Source organism: Hippocampus zosterae, chromosome 8, assembly GCF_025434085.1.
Source record: "Hippocampus zosterae strain Florida chromosome 8, ASM2543408v3, whole genome shotgun sequence".
Taxonomy (NCBI): domain Eukaryota; kingdom Metazoa; phylum Chordata; class Actinopteri; order Syngnathiformes; family Syngnathidae; genus Hippocampus; species Hippocampus zosterae.
The window spans coordinates 16,055,996-16,074,496 of record NC_067458.1 but is presented as its reverse complement, the minus strand read 5'-3'; the positions used below and the strand labels follow the sequence as shown (position 1 = coordinate 16,074,496).

At 42.1% G+C, this 18,501-nt stretch overlaps 2 protein-coding genes across 4 annotated transcripts in view; both read right to left on the bottom strand.

Moving 5' to 3' along the window:
* agbl4 (AGBL carboxypeptidase 4) overlaps positions 1-18,501 on the bottom strand; it is a 267,276-nt gene that overhangs the window by 46,191 nt on the left and 202,584 nt on the right. The window lies entirely within an intron of this gene.
* bend5 (BEN domain containing 5) lies at positions 1,431-18,316 on the bottom strand. 3 transcript variants are annotated; one of them, XM_052072868.1, is made up of 6 exons: positions 18,078-18,316; positions 17,068-17,198; positions 15,377-15,848; positions 12,353-12,501; positions 7,143-7,356; positions 1,431-7,070 (listed from the first exon to the last, which is right to left on the bottom strand). In XM_052072868.1, exons 1-6 carry the CDS (start codon positions 18,259-18,261, stop codon positions 6,874-6,876), a joined length of 1,347 nt encoding a protein of 448 aa, XP_051928828.1. In that variant the 5' UTR covers positions 18,262-18,316; the 3' UTR covers positions 1,431-6,873. The 3 variants fall into 3 exon arrangements, with proteins under 3 accessions (XP_051928828.1, XP_051928829.1, XP_051928830.1); XM_052072869.1 differs by lacking the exon at positions 18,078-18,316 and adding an exon at positions 17,862-18,047; XM_052072870.1 differs by lacking the exon at positions 18,078-18,316 and adding an exon at positions 17,628-17,840.

The window sequence follows — 18,501 nt, the reverse complement described above, 5'->3', positions numbered from 1 at the left end:
ATTATGTAAAACAGAGGTGAGACAAAAAAGTGACTAAAATGACACTTTAAAGACAATATGGAAAGTCTGGGCTCATAAGAATTGCTGTGAGAACATTACACCGCAATATATCGAATCCGAATATACTGCACAACATGAACACAAGATTGCAAAATATCCTGGGCCCTGCAAGAAACGTAATTCATCATCAGTACTGGAAGACCATTGTTCATCAAAAACAAGATTACGGTTTACTTCAAACAACTATGTTTAGCTGTACTGTAAGTCATTGCGACCTGCCATTTGCAAGCCGCACCCAGCGAAGAAAACCTTCAAAGGACGCCATATTTGTGCATTGCGAACAATTCCAATGTCACAGCTACTCTGACACGAAAAGACGGATAAGATGAATCCGACACTGCTCCGAGACGCTCCATAAAGGCAGCGAAATGTCCATATTCATTAGGTTGTACGTGTGACATAAATACAATATGTCCCCCTATCTTAGCGCGGGGACGACGCGGCGCTTATGCGACAGACGGCGAGGCTGCAGTGCCCGGCCCCGGTATCACGGCCACAGCACTAATCCATCATCACCTCCACTGAATCACCGTGCTGCCAATAAAACAGGGCGGTAATACATTAGGAGGCGCGTGGCAGGCTTTAGCCATAGTGACATTGACAAGTCCCCTCGGGCTGCAGGAAAAGGCTGGCTGGGTGCTACACTTGCTTACACAGGCAATAATATATGGAAATGCAAGAGCAGCACAGTTTGACCTATTCATGGAGAGAGTTGACTTGGTGCCTTATCACAAAGGGACCCAAAAGGGCAATGGTCGACACTTTTTTTTTTAAACCCTTTGAGGGACAGCGGTTTCTCTAGTGGACAACTTATCAAGTTATCAGTTTACAGGGTGCATGAAAGGCTTTAGATTACCTTAAGTCAATATGACGCTGCTCAGCAAGTTTTTAAATCACAGATGCAAATTAACTTTTTTTGAAACGATTTTTTTTGCGCCGATTGCAAACCTGCATTTGTTTTTTTTTCCCCTCGAGCAATCAGGTTTTCATAATAATAATAATATGGAATATTTATGAATTATGTTCAGCAACAGGTGGACTTTCATCTGTAATGCCATAGTTATGAATTACAACACATGGTAAAATGTGTATTGTGCGAGCTTTTGTAAGTCTAACCTAACCCCCCACCAAAGAAAACATCTCCAAAACGGGATGTGCTAGAACAAAAGTAAAGATATTTTACAATCCACTTAAAAAAAAATTGTAAACATTAAGCCATCTCTGAGTAAGATTTGGAAATCAGTCAAATGAACTTCTTTTTCATGAAAAGGGCAACAACAACAAAAAAATGCAGCAGATCAAATTCCAACACAAATCAAGAAATACATCTTTAAGAAATGGATCAGACAAAAGAAAATGCCAACACAAGATTAATGCTGATAGAATACAAGTCTGAATTTATTTTGCTTTATTATATCTACATGAAACACATGTTCCTGAATGCAGCAAGAGACACAATAGGAGGATGCTAAGCATCTTGTCAGCATAGCAGAGGTGTGGCCGGTTGAGCGAGGACATACACATACACACTATTGCCTAGTATCGAGTGGTGGTCTCCAGAAGGCCAAAGCAGGCTGAGAGAGTGTTGACTGAAATCATGAGTGTCTTTCACGTTATTGTACCAACAGACTGGAACACCTGAATTACCCTGTCTTCCCCTAATTGAGCATGGCAATGCATTTCAACTCAAAGAGGCTGGCACGGTTTCAATTCATCAATGACAGTGATTACGGGAAGTTAAAGTTTGAGTTGCCATGACAATAGCATCCCAATGTTGACCAAACAATCAAAAATACTGTACATTGGATTTTTACCAAAAGTCCTGTGGATGGCTTAAGTGCTGCAAATGGAAATGACTAAACACAGTGATGACATTGGAGAGATATTTTCTCAAACTATGGATGGGCAACATCATCAATGAACTGATTAAGAATTTCCTTTAATCGGAAATATTCCTCCACCCCAGACAAAATAACAACCAGTCATTTCTGGTCAATTTTCCCCATGATTGAACAAAGAAATGTAGGCCAATGCCCATCCTTAGTGGATAACAAAAACAATCAGAACATAAATTTTGCACAAGATACTCTCCCAAAAAACATTGAATGCATATTGACGTACGGTGTGGATCACTGTCTGACAACTGTAGTATTAACTGCTACACTTACACTGAAAACAGTTGAAAGAAGTTCGTGAATCAATTAAAACAGTAACACAAAACAGCCCCAAACTGCCATGTAAACATACATTTTCTTTCTTCTCCCTTTCCTTTTTGATTCAGGAACTCAGATAGTGGAATCCGTTTTCGGTGAACTAAGTTCTGCCATTATGATTAAAATAAGATGTCCGAAACTCTCCCTAAACGTTACACAAACACACGAAAAACGTTGGCGGCAAACGGGTGTTGAAAGCAGATGCATTTTTTTTTTTTTTTTTAATCAACAGGTTCTGAGGTACTCGTGAGATTCACAACCAAGTAGAGAACGGCATTTGGGCGGATAGCACGTAAGCGACACGGTAACAGCAAAAGCATCTTGCAAAGCGTTTTGGCTTGAATTGCTTTCACCAAAGAGTTGAGGGACTAGCGGTGTGGTCAGCTCGCCTGAATAAAACGCACCCACCCCCCTCCCCCCTCCTCTGTGAGGGCTAAAAACATAGAAAAAACAGCACCATTTGAGGTCCGTAGAGAACGGTTTGCTGGTAGCACCGTCAACCAGTAAAAATCTCCAAACGCAACACATACACAAAAAACGAGCACGGGCGGGGGCAACTGCACGACGTAGCCAAGAGCAGATTACAACGCAGCCGCAGCCCCTCGACGCACAGCAGCATCCTCCATGAAGCAGCTCAAGAAACATCCTTTCTTATTTTATTTTATTTTTTTAAAGAATGATATCGTGAATCGAGGTGTTTAAGAAGATATATAATTATATATTCTGTACATGTTGCGTAACCAGGTATAATATCCCCCCCGATAGATTTTCTTTTAACTATACACATGGAGCTTAGAGTTACTGACAAACAAACACCAGAGTAACAATGAGGTAGGGCGCTGAAAGTTGGATGAAGTAGAACCAGTTTGTGGATTGTATACAAAGTTACTAATACTGTAATCAAAAATAGAGACCGAACAAGATGCTTCTCCCAGCATCGTCTCTGAGGCTCACACGTGAACGACTTATGTACACAGAGCAGTCAAAACGGTAGGAGAAGCACTTCCAACAGGACCTTGGCAAGCGTCACCTTGATCTATGTGCATTTTGAAAGACCAGTACCGGAGGTGGGACAGAAAGAATCACGGCTGGTGAGGTTTAACTTCTTTCATCCAGCGCTACTTGAGTGTGAGAGCAATGAAAGAAAGCGGCGTTCGGATACAGCCGTGAGCAAACGGCTCGGTCAGGTTACGCATCCCGTTGGCGCGTGTTACTGAGATGCTGATGAAGCTGAATGTGGGTTTCACATTCCGTACCGCAGTACACATGTTACAAGGTTTAAAGCATTGGCTTTACCACGACCCATTTTTGGCATTAAAAAACAAACAAACAAACAAAAAAAAAACAAGGATACAAACGATACATAAGAGCATTATTAGAATATTTGTGAGGTTGTTTTTGCACAGTGGGTATCTGTGTATAAGTGCCCTCAAAAAGGGGGTCAGCCTGTATCTGCTAGCTAAATGGCAAGCTAGCATGATTACGTTGAACGCACAGTATTTATAGCTCAGTAAGACTCAGCCGAGAGACTGTTTCACTGCTGCCGTTCTGGCTAGCAAAAAAATAAAAAGGATTTAACAGGGCTCCGTATTTGATGAACTACGTAATGATGAGGGCTGTGCAGCCCTCCAACAAAAGGAGATTTCAATCGTATCTCACAACATACGATACCACACTTTAAAGTGGACTAATTAATCTCAGTGGGATTATTATTAGATTTAATAAGGTACGTATATACTCAAGCTGGTACAATGAAGTTTTTAATGCGTCTGTATACAGTGTGTGTGTGTATATGATTATATATATATATATATATATATATACATATATATATATAAACATATACATACATATATACACATGCGCCCAAGAAACTTCATTGTACCATTTCTAAAACATATGTACCTTTTCTGTTCTAAAAGGATATATTTAAGGACCGATTTACTAGTTTATGTACCGATGCACTCATCTTTTAAATCAGAACCGATGTTCTGATTCGAATTGGATTTTATTAGATGGTGCCATTTACTTGTCTAGGGTGGATGACACACCCCGTGATTATTTCCGGGCACAGCGCTTATTGGAGGCATGGCCATCATTTGAGGAAATAAAGTCTTACATCTCAATGCAAACACTTGTAAAGCTGAAGGATTTTTTTCTGTATAGGGTAAACCCAATACAAATGGAAGCAAAACAATAGATTTCGAATAGGTTCTTTTAACCCCCCCCCTCCCCCCCCCTTAAATGTGCAAACCATGCTGATCAGTCAACCAGCATCCCATTTGTGTGGCTCATATTGACCACTATTTGTAAAAACAAAGACATGACATCATACCTTAACATGACCACAATTCTCTCATACTGCCATTTTAATGACGAGACAATTCTTTTGTGTATTGATTAACCTTACTGCTCAGGACCGGTATGTCAATCACACACCCTGCCACTCACAAACTAAACATCTTAAGGTGCATCATGTTATTAGAATGATTGTTTGGCCTTAATTTTGGACTTAGACATGAAAGAAATAGCTACTCATATACTAAAGAGGCTTTTTAAGATTGACAAATTGATGTGTAAAGTGCATTCCATGTAAATTTACGTAACGGTTGAGGCTGAATGCTTCTCTAAGAATACCCCCAAGCTTTGCATCACCGATCACTTTGGCTCGAATGATGTTTGTTCTTTTTGAAGGGCCCTACATCACACTTGAAAGCCCGACAAGTCATACGGAAAACAACACGAGTTCATAAAGAATATAAAAAAGATAGACATACATGATGGCGACATCAATTCAATAATTGTCCAGAACATTTACAACTGAACTGCAAGATTCCCCCATCCCCCTGGACCCCCCAAAAAAACCAAAGCCCCTCTATCTCTCTACGATATAAGGTAGCTTAACAAACGGCTAAGCTCAACTTTGGAAATACCGTTTTAAAAAGAAAGAGGGTGAGTGAGAAGAAGAAACTGACAAACGTAGACGTGTGAAGAGGAGCAAAGGCTCGACAGGCAGCTCTGCAGCAGATTCACAGTTTTGCCTCCGTTGGGTCACACTTGAGATTTGAGTCTCCGAGATTTCCTTTCAGAGGGCCGACAGCCGTAGAAAACATCGCGGGACAAAACAACAACACGCAATAAAATGAACAAAGGACACGTCTGACTTGAATGTCCTTAGGGCGGCCATATTTACTTCTCCCCAATGGCATTTCTTAAGAACAGGGTGGTTGTGGGCTTCACAATAAATCGCCAAAACATGTCCCAGACAGCTTTACCCACCCAGTTTCTTCCACAAGAGCTGAGGTGCAAGCCCCCCCTCCCGAAGAAGTCCATCGATGCTCCGAACAGTACCAAACTCATACATTCTCACATCAAAGTGCACGTGAAGTCTAAAGACTACCAACGACAATCGCAGCTCAGTCGAAAAGCCAAGGGCATGACGCGCCCAGGTGATTGCCATATCCATTTAAGGCCCTTTTCTGCTCCTCCGCCACTTCCTCAACAGTCCAAGTATCTGCTACTAACAGTTTTCAAGGGTCACACAAACAAAACACACAAGTTGTGCATTAGTAGTTGTCGCACTAAGAGAGATGGGCAATTGAAAACAATGACAAAAAAAAATCGTTTGTTTTTCAGATAGAGAGAAATAACACATAAAACAGGCATTTCACTCAACACTGACGCTATTTGGTCACGTCGATCCATATCGCGCCTTTCGGCGGGGGGGGGGGAGCCAAGATTGAACATGAAGGGATTCAGGTGACTGAAAACGCTGTCTGTTTTGTTGAGCAGATGGTGCTTGGCCTTGTAAAGTCGAAGGAAGAAGCGTCACATTTTAGTCAGCACATTTAGCCTTGAATTTGTGTACGTAATTTTTTTCTTCATAAAAACGCTTCACATGATTTCCACGTAAACGAACGAGTAAATTCCATTTTGTACAACTCCTACTGAAACGCGGTGATCGCGATGTGTAATGATTGACCTAAAAAGCCAAGCCATAATCTCTCGCAGCAACAGCCTCTCTGTTTCAATCAACACGCGATGTCTGTTAGTAATTAAGACTAATTCATTATCAACTCCCCGATTGAATACAACTGCAGGGCCCACAGCAGTCATTCGGTTCTCCAGCAGTTTAAGTCGCACAAAATATCTCACCGGTTCTAATAGACACTAGCTTCCCACTGTACAGCAACTGAAGTCTTTTATCGCTCATCTTTTACTTTTTAAAAGCTGAAAGGATTCAAAGTGATGTTCTGACACAGAACAATAAATAAATTTCACATTCTTTTAACACACACACACCGAGGCGAACCATTTCTTCGTACGGATCCTAAAGTCAAGCTTATTTACAAGAACAAACAAACGCTCATTCTTACTCCCATCTGGCTGGTGGGTAAAGCTGTCTGTAACTTTATGGGCTCACTGGGCCATACGGTTAACAATTAAAAAACAAAACAAAAGGGGGCCTTTGGTGTAACACACCTCGACCAATCCGATGAGTCGAAGGAATAGCAAACGCACCCAATCCGAAAGCCCCCTCCAAATTCCTTTGACCTGCGTGCGATGGGAAGGAGGGGAAGAGAAGAACACTTTTTGATCTCTACATGCCGTCATAAGTAAAGTTCTCCATTTTGACTGTCTGTCTGATGAGCAGCTTGGACTCTCGCCTCTCCTCGTTCTTGATGGACTTGTTGATGTCCATGATCTTCTCACAAATGTATTTGTTCACTTTGGACAATCTTTGCGTGATCTCCGCACTGTCTGCCGTCTCTTGGGACACTCGGTCATACAGACACTCTGCGACGAAGGCAAAAGGGCGCTGGGTTAGAAGGACCATTGAATTTGGGTCGGTCGTGCAAAACCTCTTACCTCGGACAATTTTGAGCTTGCTTGGTGAGAGTGGAGGTTTGGGAAGAGCGTCTTTCTTCTTTTTGGTCGCCACTCCAGTGACGCTGCGGTTTTTAAGGGTTTCTGTGCCCCAGATCATAACAGCCAGGTTCTTTGTGAACTTGGAGTCGCCCTGGGTGCGCTGCAACTGGTGCCACTTCTCCTCCTCCACCCAGATACCGCCACCGAGGTGAACCTACGTTGGAGTGAAAAGCACATTCGAAGGCTAGAGTATCTGTGAATGAGTATCAGAGAGTGGCGTATTTATGACTATGATTTATGATCTCGTAGGCACAATAGGCTATTTTAGTAGTACAACTGCAGTACAAAAGGTACTGATGCAGTATAGCACTGATAATTAATTTCTCTTCATCTTAGTTGATTACCGTATTTTCCACACTAAAAGGCGCACTGGATTATGAGGTGCACCTTCAATGAATGGCCTATTTTGTTTGGGCGCGCAGCATTATAAAACGCAATCTACAATGCATCCACAAGATGGAGCTACGCTCAAGGAAACGCCAACAGAACCATCAGATGTCAGTAAAATGTATTTAAAAAAGCAGCGACATAGTTCACTTATCCAACAGCAAGTTATAACATTGACTCGTTCACGTTGAACTCTCTTGCCGCTGCTCTATTTCCGTGTACAACTGTGTAAACCGATCGCCCTTAAGTTTGAACTCTGCGTTGTCAGTATGTCTGGAGCAAGGAGCCATTTTGGGATGACATATTACCATAATGACCATAAACAAGGCGCATCAGATTTTAAGGCTAGCTGTGAGCTTTTAAGAAAATAGAAGGCTTTTAGGTGCACTTTTTAGTGTGGAAAATATGGTAGTTATGTTTCTGAAAACTTCTCACTTTACTCCCTACATTTGAAAACCATATGTATACTTTCTACTCCTTAGTTAAAATACTTACTTGCTTTTTTCAATCCCCGCTAATAAACGTGACGTAAACATTTTTTGATTGATTGATGGACTCGGCTCTTGGGGACTTAAGGCAGAAGACCAACAAGGGAACGGGAACAACAACAGTATTGACGTGTAACTAAAATGTGAAGAACATCATTTGACTGAATGCCCATTATTGCGGAGGATGGGGACCGAGCTCTGCAGCTACGGATGAATCCCCCGCAACCCCTTCATAAGAGTTTGAAAATATGTATAGATACCCTCATTTTACAGCAACGCACTTAAAATAGAGAGATCATCAAGCAGGAACACCTTACATCTGGCATGTACACATTGATGAACCAATGTTACATAAACTATTTAACACAACAAACCATCTTCTGAAGAGGCTTATGAATACTAATTAGCCCTCTCTTAGTCTATAAAACACGCTAGCGCTAACACAAACTGATGTCACATCATATATGGCCAAAAAAAAGGTTAAAATAATTTTTTTTCCAGCTGTCTAATGAGCTACGGTAGCATTTGTTATGTTTTCCTCATGCAGGACTTGTTGTCAGTTCAGTCCTGGTTATTCGGAAATCATCTTGCAGCAAAGCTGTGTCAGTGTTTTTTTTTTCTGCAATCAGTCTATGGGCAAGTTTTCCCCACAGTGCCAAATTTTAAAACAGAAAGAAAAGAAAAGAAAAATATTACAAGAAATGTAAAACACGAGTCTGTACCTCTGAGACGATTTGACATCCTCAAACGCAACAAGAGGGTTGATTAAAGATGTGATTTCTTTGACAGATCTTTTGTTATTTTTCTTTTTCATGAACCATATTTCCTCATGTAATTGACTCTGCTGTAATTAGTGTCCTCCATTACCATTATATGGCCTTCTATGACGAAAATAACCAAGCAAAAATTTTGTATTAGGCTTAGGAAATAATTTTGACTAGAAACACATTTGCATAAACCATCAAAGCTATTAACCCTCGTAGTCCACCGATAAATGCAAAATTATGTCTTTGAATCAAAGGCAAAGGCATTCGGAAAAACACGAGGGAGCTGAAACGTATGGGGTAGTTCTAAAATGGCCGAAATTTCATGACGTCACCGGCTGATAATTCTCAGACATTGCAGCAATAATAAAAAAAGGTTTTCCGTAATCTTCACAATTTACATATTTTGCACCATAGAGACCCATTATAATTCATATTTTTGAATGCATCGTAAACACAATGTGTAAACATGCATTTCACGCGATTTTTACGTCAATCGCTTTGTTTTCGCTTGGACAGACGTATGCATGCCACATTGTTGGGTTGAGGTCATTCCAATTGTACAACTTTTAGGTGCCGCCAGAGGATCGCAAATGAGTTTGCCTTTTTGCAGGAGGCTTTAAACCAATGCGTTTTACATGAACACGTCCGGTCGGGATTGTTAGTAGGGCTTGGTTGGGACCTCCAGACACAATTTGTTTTTTCCTTTTGCAAAAAATAAAGAATAAAAGATCCCAAAGAACTAATAAAAACTATATATGTATGGCTAGCACAGATGCCTCTGAACACTTTGAGTGTTTGGAAAAAAAAAAAAAAAATGGATGTTTGTATAACACAACATACATCATTTCCAAAATTGTAAAACGCGTAACTTAGGGGTTTTTTGTTTCGAAGGACCTAAGGGTTAAGATGGATTCTTCTTGATTGTGCACATATTTAAATATGGTATCTGAAAGGCAGGTGGCAAACGGCACCGTAGTGAACCATAACAAAGAGGCGCAGGCAAAATAAGAGGTAAACGGGATAGAGCATCATTTCTCCTTTTTTGAAATGCCAGAAACCAAAATTAGGATGACATATTGCTTTGTTTATTTGGCAATGGGGCGTTGGGGCTTCTGAGTAATCTAAGGGTTGACTTTTAGCTCGTCATCCTAGAAAAAGGTCTTTTCAACTTTAATTCCTCATGTCTGGGTCATTTCAGCACAATGTGGAAGTTGTCTGGTGGCGTCCTCTCTCTCCCTTAGCAGTTTTTCGGATGTGCTGTCACAACTTCTAAACACAATTTTACTCTGGACAAACATCATGCGACGAAAATGGCTTACGTGTACTTGCTGGCTTCACCAAAATGATTGGAGTCATCAATTTCTTTTTCTAACTGAGTCATGTTGGCATGTCTTCCACTGACACTTCCAGTTGCATCATTACATTTTGAAATGTTCAATCGTGAAAACCATCAGTCTCACCGAACTTGCTGCCCGCAACCTGTGCAATATGCGAAAGTGAGTGAGGCCGCAAATAAAATCTGCAATCTTAACAAATTATGCGCAACACTGTGCGCGGTATGTTAGAGTGAAAATACAATCAAGCAGCCACCATTAGGAGTATCACTAAATCAGTGTTAGGTGGCCCCAATCTAACCGGGCCAACTGACAGAGAGGAAACCATGCAGATCATTGCTAGCCACGGTATAAGACTTCTTAACCGACTCTTACTTAAACCACAGAGCTAATCCCAAGAAGCATCGCTTTCGCAGACGAGTATACTCAAGTAAGCTCAATCCACTGGGCGCTTGTAGGTTGGATTACTCCCACCGTGAATTTAGCACGAGGCTCTCCACAGGCCGATGCATAAGCACGTCTCAAGCGCACCAAGCCAATTGCCAGGCCAGGCTCTCGTCATTCAGGTGGGCGGAAGCGGCTGGGGTCATATCTGACTTGCTTTCTCTGGGCTCTCTGATCACTCCTAAGTCTTTAGGCCGGAGTCCAAAAGGATTTTCCCTGTGCAGCTAATGTGCTTTAGGCCGCGGTCCAGATTCGCTTTTCTGCCCTCAAGTTGGGAAAGGTTGTTTTCATTCTCACTTCAAGCTCCTCGCATTTATTTTCTCTACCTCCTTCCTCCATGCCAGGCCGACACTCACGGCGGCTAACATGTCAATCACTCTGAATTTCTCTTGTGCGAATAATTAATAGGGGGCCCATGATGTCAGGAGGGCTCTAATTTGCAAATGCTCTTCATGCCTGAGGTGGCTGCAGGTCCCAGAGCTTGTAGTACCAATTGCACTCCTGTCAGCATACACAGGATCTTGGTTGCATTATAGGCAACCCTAACTGGCTAATAAACACTGATGATGCTGGCCAGGCCTCCAGGAACAATAATCATCTTCTCAACCTTGTTTACCTGTCAGAGCTGGACAGGGGAAAGAAAGAACTGATCTAAGGTGAGCTGAAGTTCATGCTTATTACAGTACTGCATAGGAAAGGGTCTTGTGCTGGTCACCTGCGGGCAAGAAGCCACTGAGGAGGGAGGCTTCAAGAAAAGAAATGAATTACTCTGAATGCAATGTGGCAGCTAGAACTGAACCTCCAAAGTCAAAATTTCCCAGAGGTCCTGAAGTCGAACAGATTAGAAGTACCAAGGAGAAGAAAAACAAATAAACAAAGAAAAAAAAATGCAAAGGTGCGCAAAGTATGGCCTGTGGGCCACACATGGCCCATTGCATTAAAAAAAAAATCTCGCCCACCAAAGTTAGCTGCTAACAGGGCACTCCAATTGAATTACGCCATCTGACAGAGAGTCTTGAACGACGGATTTTGCAGGTACGATACTGTTGATCTGTGCCCACGTCATCTGTTATTTTGATACATTATTAACCATTTTAAAGTAATGAAAATAAATCAAGAAAAAAAATCCATTACCGCTCTCAAACTATCCAATGTGTGAGAAGTGTCGTAAAATTCTCCCTCTTTCCTCAATCTGCAGAGCTGTTGAGCATAATTGTCTCCTCAAAATGGAGAGTTGAGATGAGTTTTTAGACATCGGCTAGGTTAGTTACATTCCAGTACGCCCGTTTTGTTTAAAAAAACAAAAACAAAAGTGGCACTGAAACGCACTGGTGGAGAAGGAACTTTGTCAGCTATACAGGCGAAGTACAGTGAAGTGAAAATTCATTTCCCACGATTAAACTGCTTAGTCAGCTCATCGTGTCACGCCGTAACCAGAGTTGTTCACTTTTGGGAAGTACAAAAGTTTTTAGGGGGTTGTTTTTTGTGTCAGGCTGGCCGGCGCAAGCGCAGACTGAGGTGGGCGACTTTTAATCAAAGCGGCGTTTTTTTTTTTTTTTTCAGTGAATGAAATTAACAATTAAACATGACCGTGGTGTGGTGTGCTCTGATTGCAAACCGCTCAAAGATTCTAAAACCAATATATCCTGCTTAGTTTTCCTACTTTTTTAAAGTGGATAAGAAAATGGGAGGAAGCACGTATATGCCAGATCAAGTGAAATGAGGCTGACCTTGCCATCGTTGCATGTGTAGACTGTTCTCGGGGATGGGGAGTAGCTGGAACTGGTGTTTGCTTCTTCTCTGTAAGTTTCCTGGGTCTCAACAATGGGTTCAACCACCTCAGCCTTGATTGTCTGAGTCCCATTGTCATGCATAGGCTCTAGAGAGACACAATAAGGAGTTTGACATTAAAGCAAACACGAGACACATCTTTTATAACAAAACTGAAACGATGCCAGGCCAGCAAAGCAAAAAATTAAAAAAAAATTAAAAAATACTGTAACGCTATAAGCGAACAGTTGCAGATGACAATGCTGTGTTGTAGCAGTTACTAGTGTGCTGACACGAGGTATGAGATTTGAAACACTGGATGAGCGCCCAAAATGTTGTCTGGCTCAGCCTAGACTTGCCCGTGCCTGGGGACAGGAGGCTATTTTGGCCCACTGGTTAAGCTGTCTTGGTGGCTAGCCACGTTAAGCTCCAACGTAGCTGATGAGTTTTAATATCAGCCAGTGCACTCCATCCTGTGTACAAAGACACCCCAGGGTGCTCTAATCTCTTGCCTGTCCATTAGATGGTCTAGCCCAGGGGTGGCCAACCCGCGGTTCGCGAGCCGCATGCGGCTTTTCGGCTGGTTCAATGCGGCTCCCGGGCTTTCAAGCAACAATTGTCGAAAACGCCTCGGCGACAGCGCTGCCATTAAAACAACATGCTTAAGACACAGAACGTACTATGTCAGCCTATCACCAATCCCGTTACTTGATTGACATAGAGGGCAACCAATCAGATGACTGAATCACTGACTGACTTCGAGGGCAACCAATCAGACAGCGCTAAGTGCTAAGCTAGTCAGCAAATGACCTCTGTTTTTAAGGCAGGGGTGCCCAATACGTCGATCGCAATCGACCGCGAGCGGTGGAGAGGAGGAAATGGGGGAAAAATAGAAAAGATTTGTGTGTTTGTGTCTTTAGGTTTCATTTATGTTCGGGCGCTCAGGCTGTTGCTCGTCGTGGCTTGCATGCATGCATATGTGCGCGTGTGCATGGTCGTGTGTGTGTGTGTGGCTAAAAAAATTGGCTCTTAGTCTCTGACTGGTTGGCCAGCACTGGTCTAGCCAGTGAGCAAGCTTCTTGGCCCAAATGTAAGGATGAAGTTACACTGACAGACATCTAACCGAAGAGGTTTCTGTGCATTTCTGAGCACTGAACACTTCCCCACTCAAATTCCAGGACTAAATTTATGGCTGTACGAGACCTATTCATAACCATTTGCTGAATTATAATGCCATTGTTGACTGGATAAGGTTGAATTGTCTTTAAAATTATCATGTGATATAGACCAACTGATTTCAGCAGTTGCTTATTATTACAATTTGTCATTGTCAAATATATCCCAAGCACATTAAACAACTTATGCTCCTCTTTACAGAAGTGAACCGAACTCACATTTTTATTTACAACACAGTGCACAGGGGGTTTTGGCTTGCATTACTTTTTGCATTCATTTTCACAACGTAACGTGACAAAGGGAAGACAATCCATACAAATTATTACTACGGTGGAATCGTTAATGACTGTAAATTACATAGATTTTATTTTATGATTTTATAAACTGGTATAGAAGATGGATGAGGGTATGTATGTTCCGGAAAACTAAGTTACTCACATAACTGGAGTTTTATAATAAAATATGGGTGGGTTGAATCAGGAAGCACATCTGGCGAAAAGACGATACCCAACAAATCATGTCAGTGACTCGCTGTGGCGACCACAGATGGGGTAAGATGAAAGTCATGACAAGAACTTTTTTTTTAAACACAAAATTGTTCAAATGTGATGTGCGGCGTTAAATAGCTTTGAGCAATGATCACCACTTCCCTAAACACGTTTTTTTTCCTATGGCTATTGTTTCCACATTAGGAAAATTTAATTCTTAAATCTATCAACCATCATAGAAGGGATTGTTTCCCTCAAAGACTTCACTACCCATAAAAAACAAAAAACAAACAAAAAAACCCTGAACGAACTTTAAAAAAAAATCACATACCCCTGTTCAAATGTCAGTTTTTTTTCATATTCTGTATATATGGACCAATATACAGTATATCATTTCAAAACTTTTACATAATTGTGAGTGAGAATCCACATCCAATTGGAGGGAATACAGGGGCCAAATACATCTGCTTTTCTTTTTTTCACATCTTATAGCACAAGTCATTATCGTTCCGCAGACAGCTCCCACAGAATCCGAGGGATTTGTCTGTTCAAAGCTAAACGTCAGGTGGAGGACAGAAATGAAATTCTGAGGCATTAAATATATCATGGAACACAGTAAAGACAGTCATCGTCCAGTAGAGAAAATATGTCACAACGGTGACATTACCAGGAATTGGACGTCCTTCCAAAAATGTATGAAAAGACTGGTCAGGAAGGGTGCCAAGAAGAGGGAGACAACAACATTCAAGGGCCGACAGGAATTTCTGGCAACAAGTCCTTGCCGTTTAATACATATGAGAAGAATCTCTCATCTTCATATGTCTGGACTATGAAGTAGAGTGGAAAGACAGAAGCCTTATCTTATGAAGGGGAAAAAAAACACTTGAAATTTCCCACTTGCATGTGGAAGAATCTGTTATAGTCCGATGAAACGGAGGTTCACCCAAAAGGTACATTTGGTGAAAACAACACTGCTCATCACCAGAAGAACACCAATCCCTACATGATGATGGCAGCATCATGTTTTGGCACCTTGGTAAAGATGGACAGAATTGTGGACAGTTCCAGATAAGAGTCACTGTTAGATTAAAAAAATGTCAGGAAAAAGGCCTACTAGAACATTGAGGTTTATTTCGGATTAATGAGAGGCACTTGTCTTAAGATTCGTTTCCCTCAAATTGCTTTGTCCAGGTTAAAAGGTCAAATTGACAGCTGAAACATATCCAGTGTAGGTAGGTAGTCACGACTCTGACCAAACTATACAGAACTCAAAGTCGAACGAAGAAGTGTGTGTGTGTGTGTGTGCTCATGTTGCCTTACCACTGCCCAGCCTCATGAGAAGCACGTCCTGCAGCCGTCGATTGAAGTCCCTGAGCTCTTTGACTTCAGTCAGCAGGCTGCCATATTCCTTGAGTTTCTTGGTCTGCTGCACAAGCTGCCGACGCGTTCGCTCCAGCTCCTGTTGGAGCCTCCTCATCTCATCCTCCTGTTGCCTGTAGCTAACCACCAGCTCGTCGTAAAGGACGCGGGGAACCACCGCCGCGGCCACGTCCGTGTCCACCTCGAGATGTTGCTGTTGCTGCTGCGGCTGCTGTTGGTGATGATAATGTTCTGCCTCCATGTCGTCGTCTTCGTCATCGGCATCCTCTCCCTCCTCGGCGAGTCGATCCTCATCCAGATCCTCTTCGCCTTCCATACAGGAGCTGGCTGCATTTCTTTCCAGGCGAGCCACTACTGCTGCCAAACTTTTGGAGGAGTTTGAAATAGGGCGGCCATGGTCTTGAGAAAGGGCCTTTTGGGGAGAACATTTGACAATTTAGAGGTCTACAAAGTGATTGCTTGAATAATAAATACAGTTTGCAAACTTAGGAGTACAACTGCATACGTTGTGTTTGTACTGAGGTCGACAACAATTTGTAGGAAGGCAACAAATTTAATGGGCCGTGTGCGACAAAAAGGGATACTATGAAAAACAAAACCAAGAGCATATGGGAACCGAAGAGAGTATTTGATCTGGCCGACCATCCAATGCTAGAAACAGATAAAACCCTGGAGGAAGTAAAAATCCCTAAAACATTTAACCAACATATGTTCATACTGCACGATAATAAACGTTCGCCAATTACGGCCCTCAGAGGACAAAAACGACCGGGAAAAAAATGCACACAGTGCGCATATGTTTTTTTATGATGACTGTGGGAATCTCAAAAAGAACTAAAGAGGAGTCACAGAGTTCCTGATGAGCCGCTCAGAGGATTTGTCCGTGAAAGGGCATCTGTCCAGAGTGCTGGAATTTGTGTTAATCCAACATATGGTGAAAATAGCGCGAGGGAGTTTGGGTGGAAGCCCAATAAATATACACATACTTTAAAAACATGTTAAAGTACCCTATAATAGTTATAGGGGGAGGGGGAGTTAACCTGGATTTAAAAGCATTTACATTTCGGGCTTACTTCACTTCTGTTGTTATCGTATTCCATTTACGTGCAGCATAACAGCTAAATAGTGCTTCACCATGTTTGCTCTGAATTTTGCGAACAAGTAATTGACTTGTGTCTGCAGACCTCAGAGTTTCACTGGGTTTATATATCCCATTAGCATTTCTTTAATGTAAGCAGAACTTAAACCATTCATTTATGGACCCATGGCAGAACTTTAAAGTCTATTCTGGGAGCCAGTGTAAAGCCTTTAGGACTGGCGTAATATGTTCTGATAAATCTCTTTGTCCTGGTTAGGTTGTCAAGGCAAAATACCATTACCGTAATCAAGTCTACTGAAGATAAAAGTACAGATAAGCCTCTCCTGGTCTGCGGGGAGCATGCAGCTTTTCACTTACATACAATTATAGCACGCTCACCTCAAAGAATACAAATGCAGGCAATACTGGTTTACGAGCAATAAATTAACATTCATGTTGTGCATCAGTTGTTTTAAAAGTCAATCGTCTACTTATTTCCCCTTCATTTACATGGTGCGTACAAAACACCGACCACTGTCGTCTGAGATCCTACCTTTTTATGCCTGAGAGGCACTCTCTCCCCTCCAAAGCTGTTCTCAATTGAATTTCCTGAATTCTTGATGGACATCTTGGGAATTTTCATCTTCTTTTGCATTATAAAGTCTTCAAACTCCTCTACAGCATCTGCAAACGTTCAAGACACCCACTCGTCAAGTTTCTTTCTCCTCCGATCCCTTCTCCACAACAAACTGTGCGTCATCTCTCTGTCATATTAAATCCATTTAAGCACGATGGAAAAATTAACAATCTTTACAGAGATAGAAGTGCCGGTTAACTGCAGTGGACGCGGAGAATTCGGTCGCTGGGTGGATGACACAGCCCAGACAGCTGACATTCATGGATTAGAGATGTCATATGTTCAACAAAAGGGCTCGTCAGTGAGCAAGCGAGCCAGATGTGCAACATGTTATTTACATTTTTTTAATGCGCTGTCACGTTACTGACATATTGTCTGCAGGCTGTCTGGAAAGACACCGCAGCGGCGCATCTTTTTTGTGGTGTGGCACACAAAAATACAAAAGTCGAACCGTGTTAACATGGCTTTTAACGCACCAAAGTCATCGGGGATAGCATTTCAACTTTAAAAACCAGAAGTGTGAAAACGTCAAGCGTATTTTGCCCGGGTGTTCCATGTTCTGACAGCTCTACGTGTGCAGACAGCTAACTCTAGCATGCTAACTGAGCGCACAGACGAGCTAACAGGGTTAGCTGAAGATTGTAAACAAGCGACGTCGCTGGCTAACGTTGCACACGGAACGTCGAAACAACACTTAACAAACACTTAACCACAGCGGTCGCAAAGTTGTCTTCGCGTACCTCGCAAGTATGTTTTGCTAACCAGGACGTTACTGCAGCTATCGGAGCTCAGACGATAAGCTCTTGACAAGTCGGACGACATAACTTGACACATCCATGTTTCGATACACGTCAACGCCTTCGTGGGGGAAATGAGACTGAAACATAATGCGGGCACATCATAGAAATGAAAATAGAGAAACTTACCTGCAAGGGCAAGGATGTGAGCCTGGCACGACTGGCCTGCGCTGCCATTCTCTTCAGTCCTGCGAACTACATACACCTTCCGATGATCGAAATCGGCTCCGTGCTCGGGGCTGAAATTTGGGATGCTGGAAACCGGCAACGCGCAACACACATCCTCTTCAAAGAATCGAACAAAAGCATACATTATTTTTTTCCTCGGCCGTGCACTTTTGATGTGCGGTTGACTTGACGCCCCCTTCACAAAATATGTAAAAAAAAAAAAAAAAAAAAAAAAGAAATATACTTAGGGAATGTTGTGGATCATATCGGCGCTCAGTTGCTTTTGTCTGTTCATATCAGCGGGGAACATCATCAAGGCATAACTAACAGACAACACATTTTAAAGTAATATGCTGGGGGGAGGGGGCAGAAAAAAAGAATGTAG

Excerpts from the sequence above, each read along its gene's own strand:
- bend5 (XM_052072868.1), bottom strand. The coding sequence starts at position 18,261 with ATGTATGCTTTTGTTCGATTCTTTGAAGAGGATGTGTGTTGCGCGTTG. Across the intron at positions 12,502-15,376 it reads TCTCATGAGGCTGGGCAGTG|AGCCTATGCATGACAATGGG; the intron begins GTAAGGCAACAT and ends GTGTCTCTCTAG. Across the intron at positions 7,357-12,352 it reads ACACATGCAACGATGGCAAG|GTTCACCTCGGTGGCGGTAT; the intron begins GTCAGCCTCATT and ends ACTCCAACGTAG.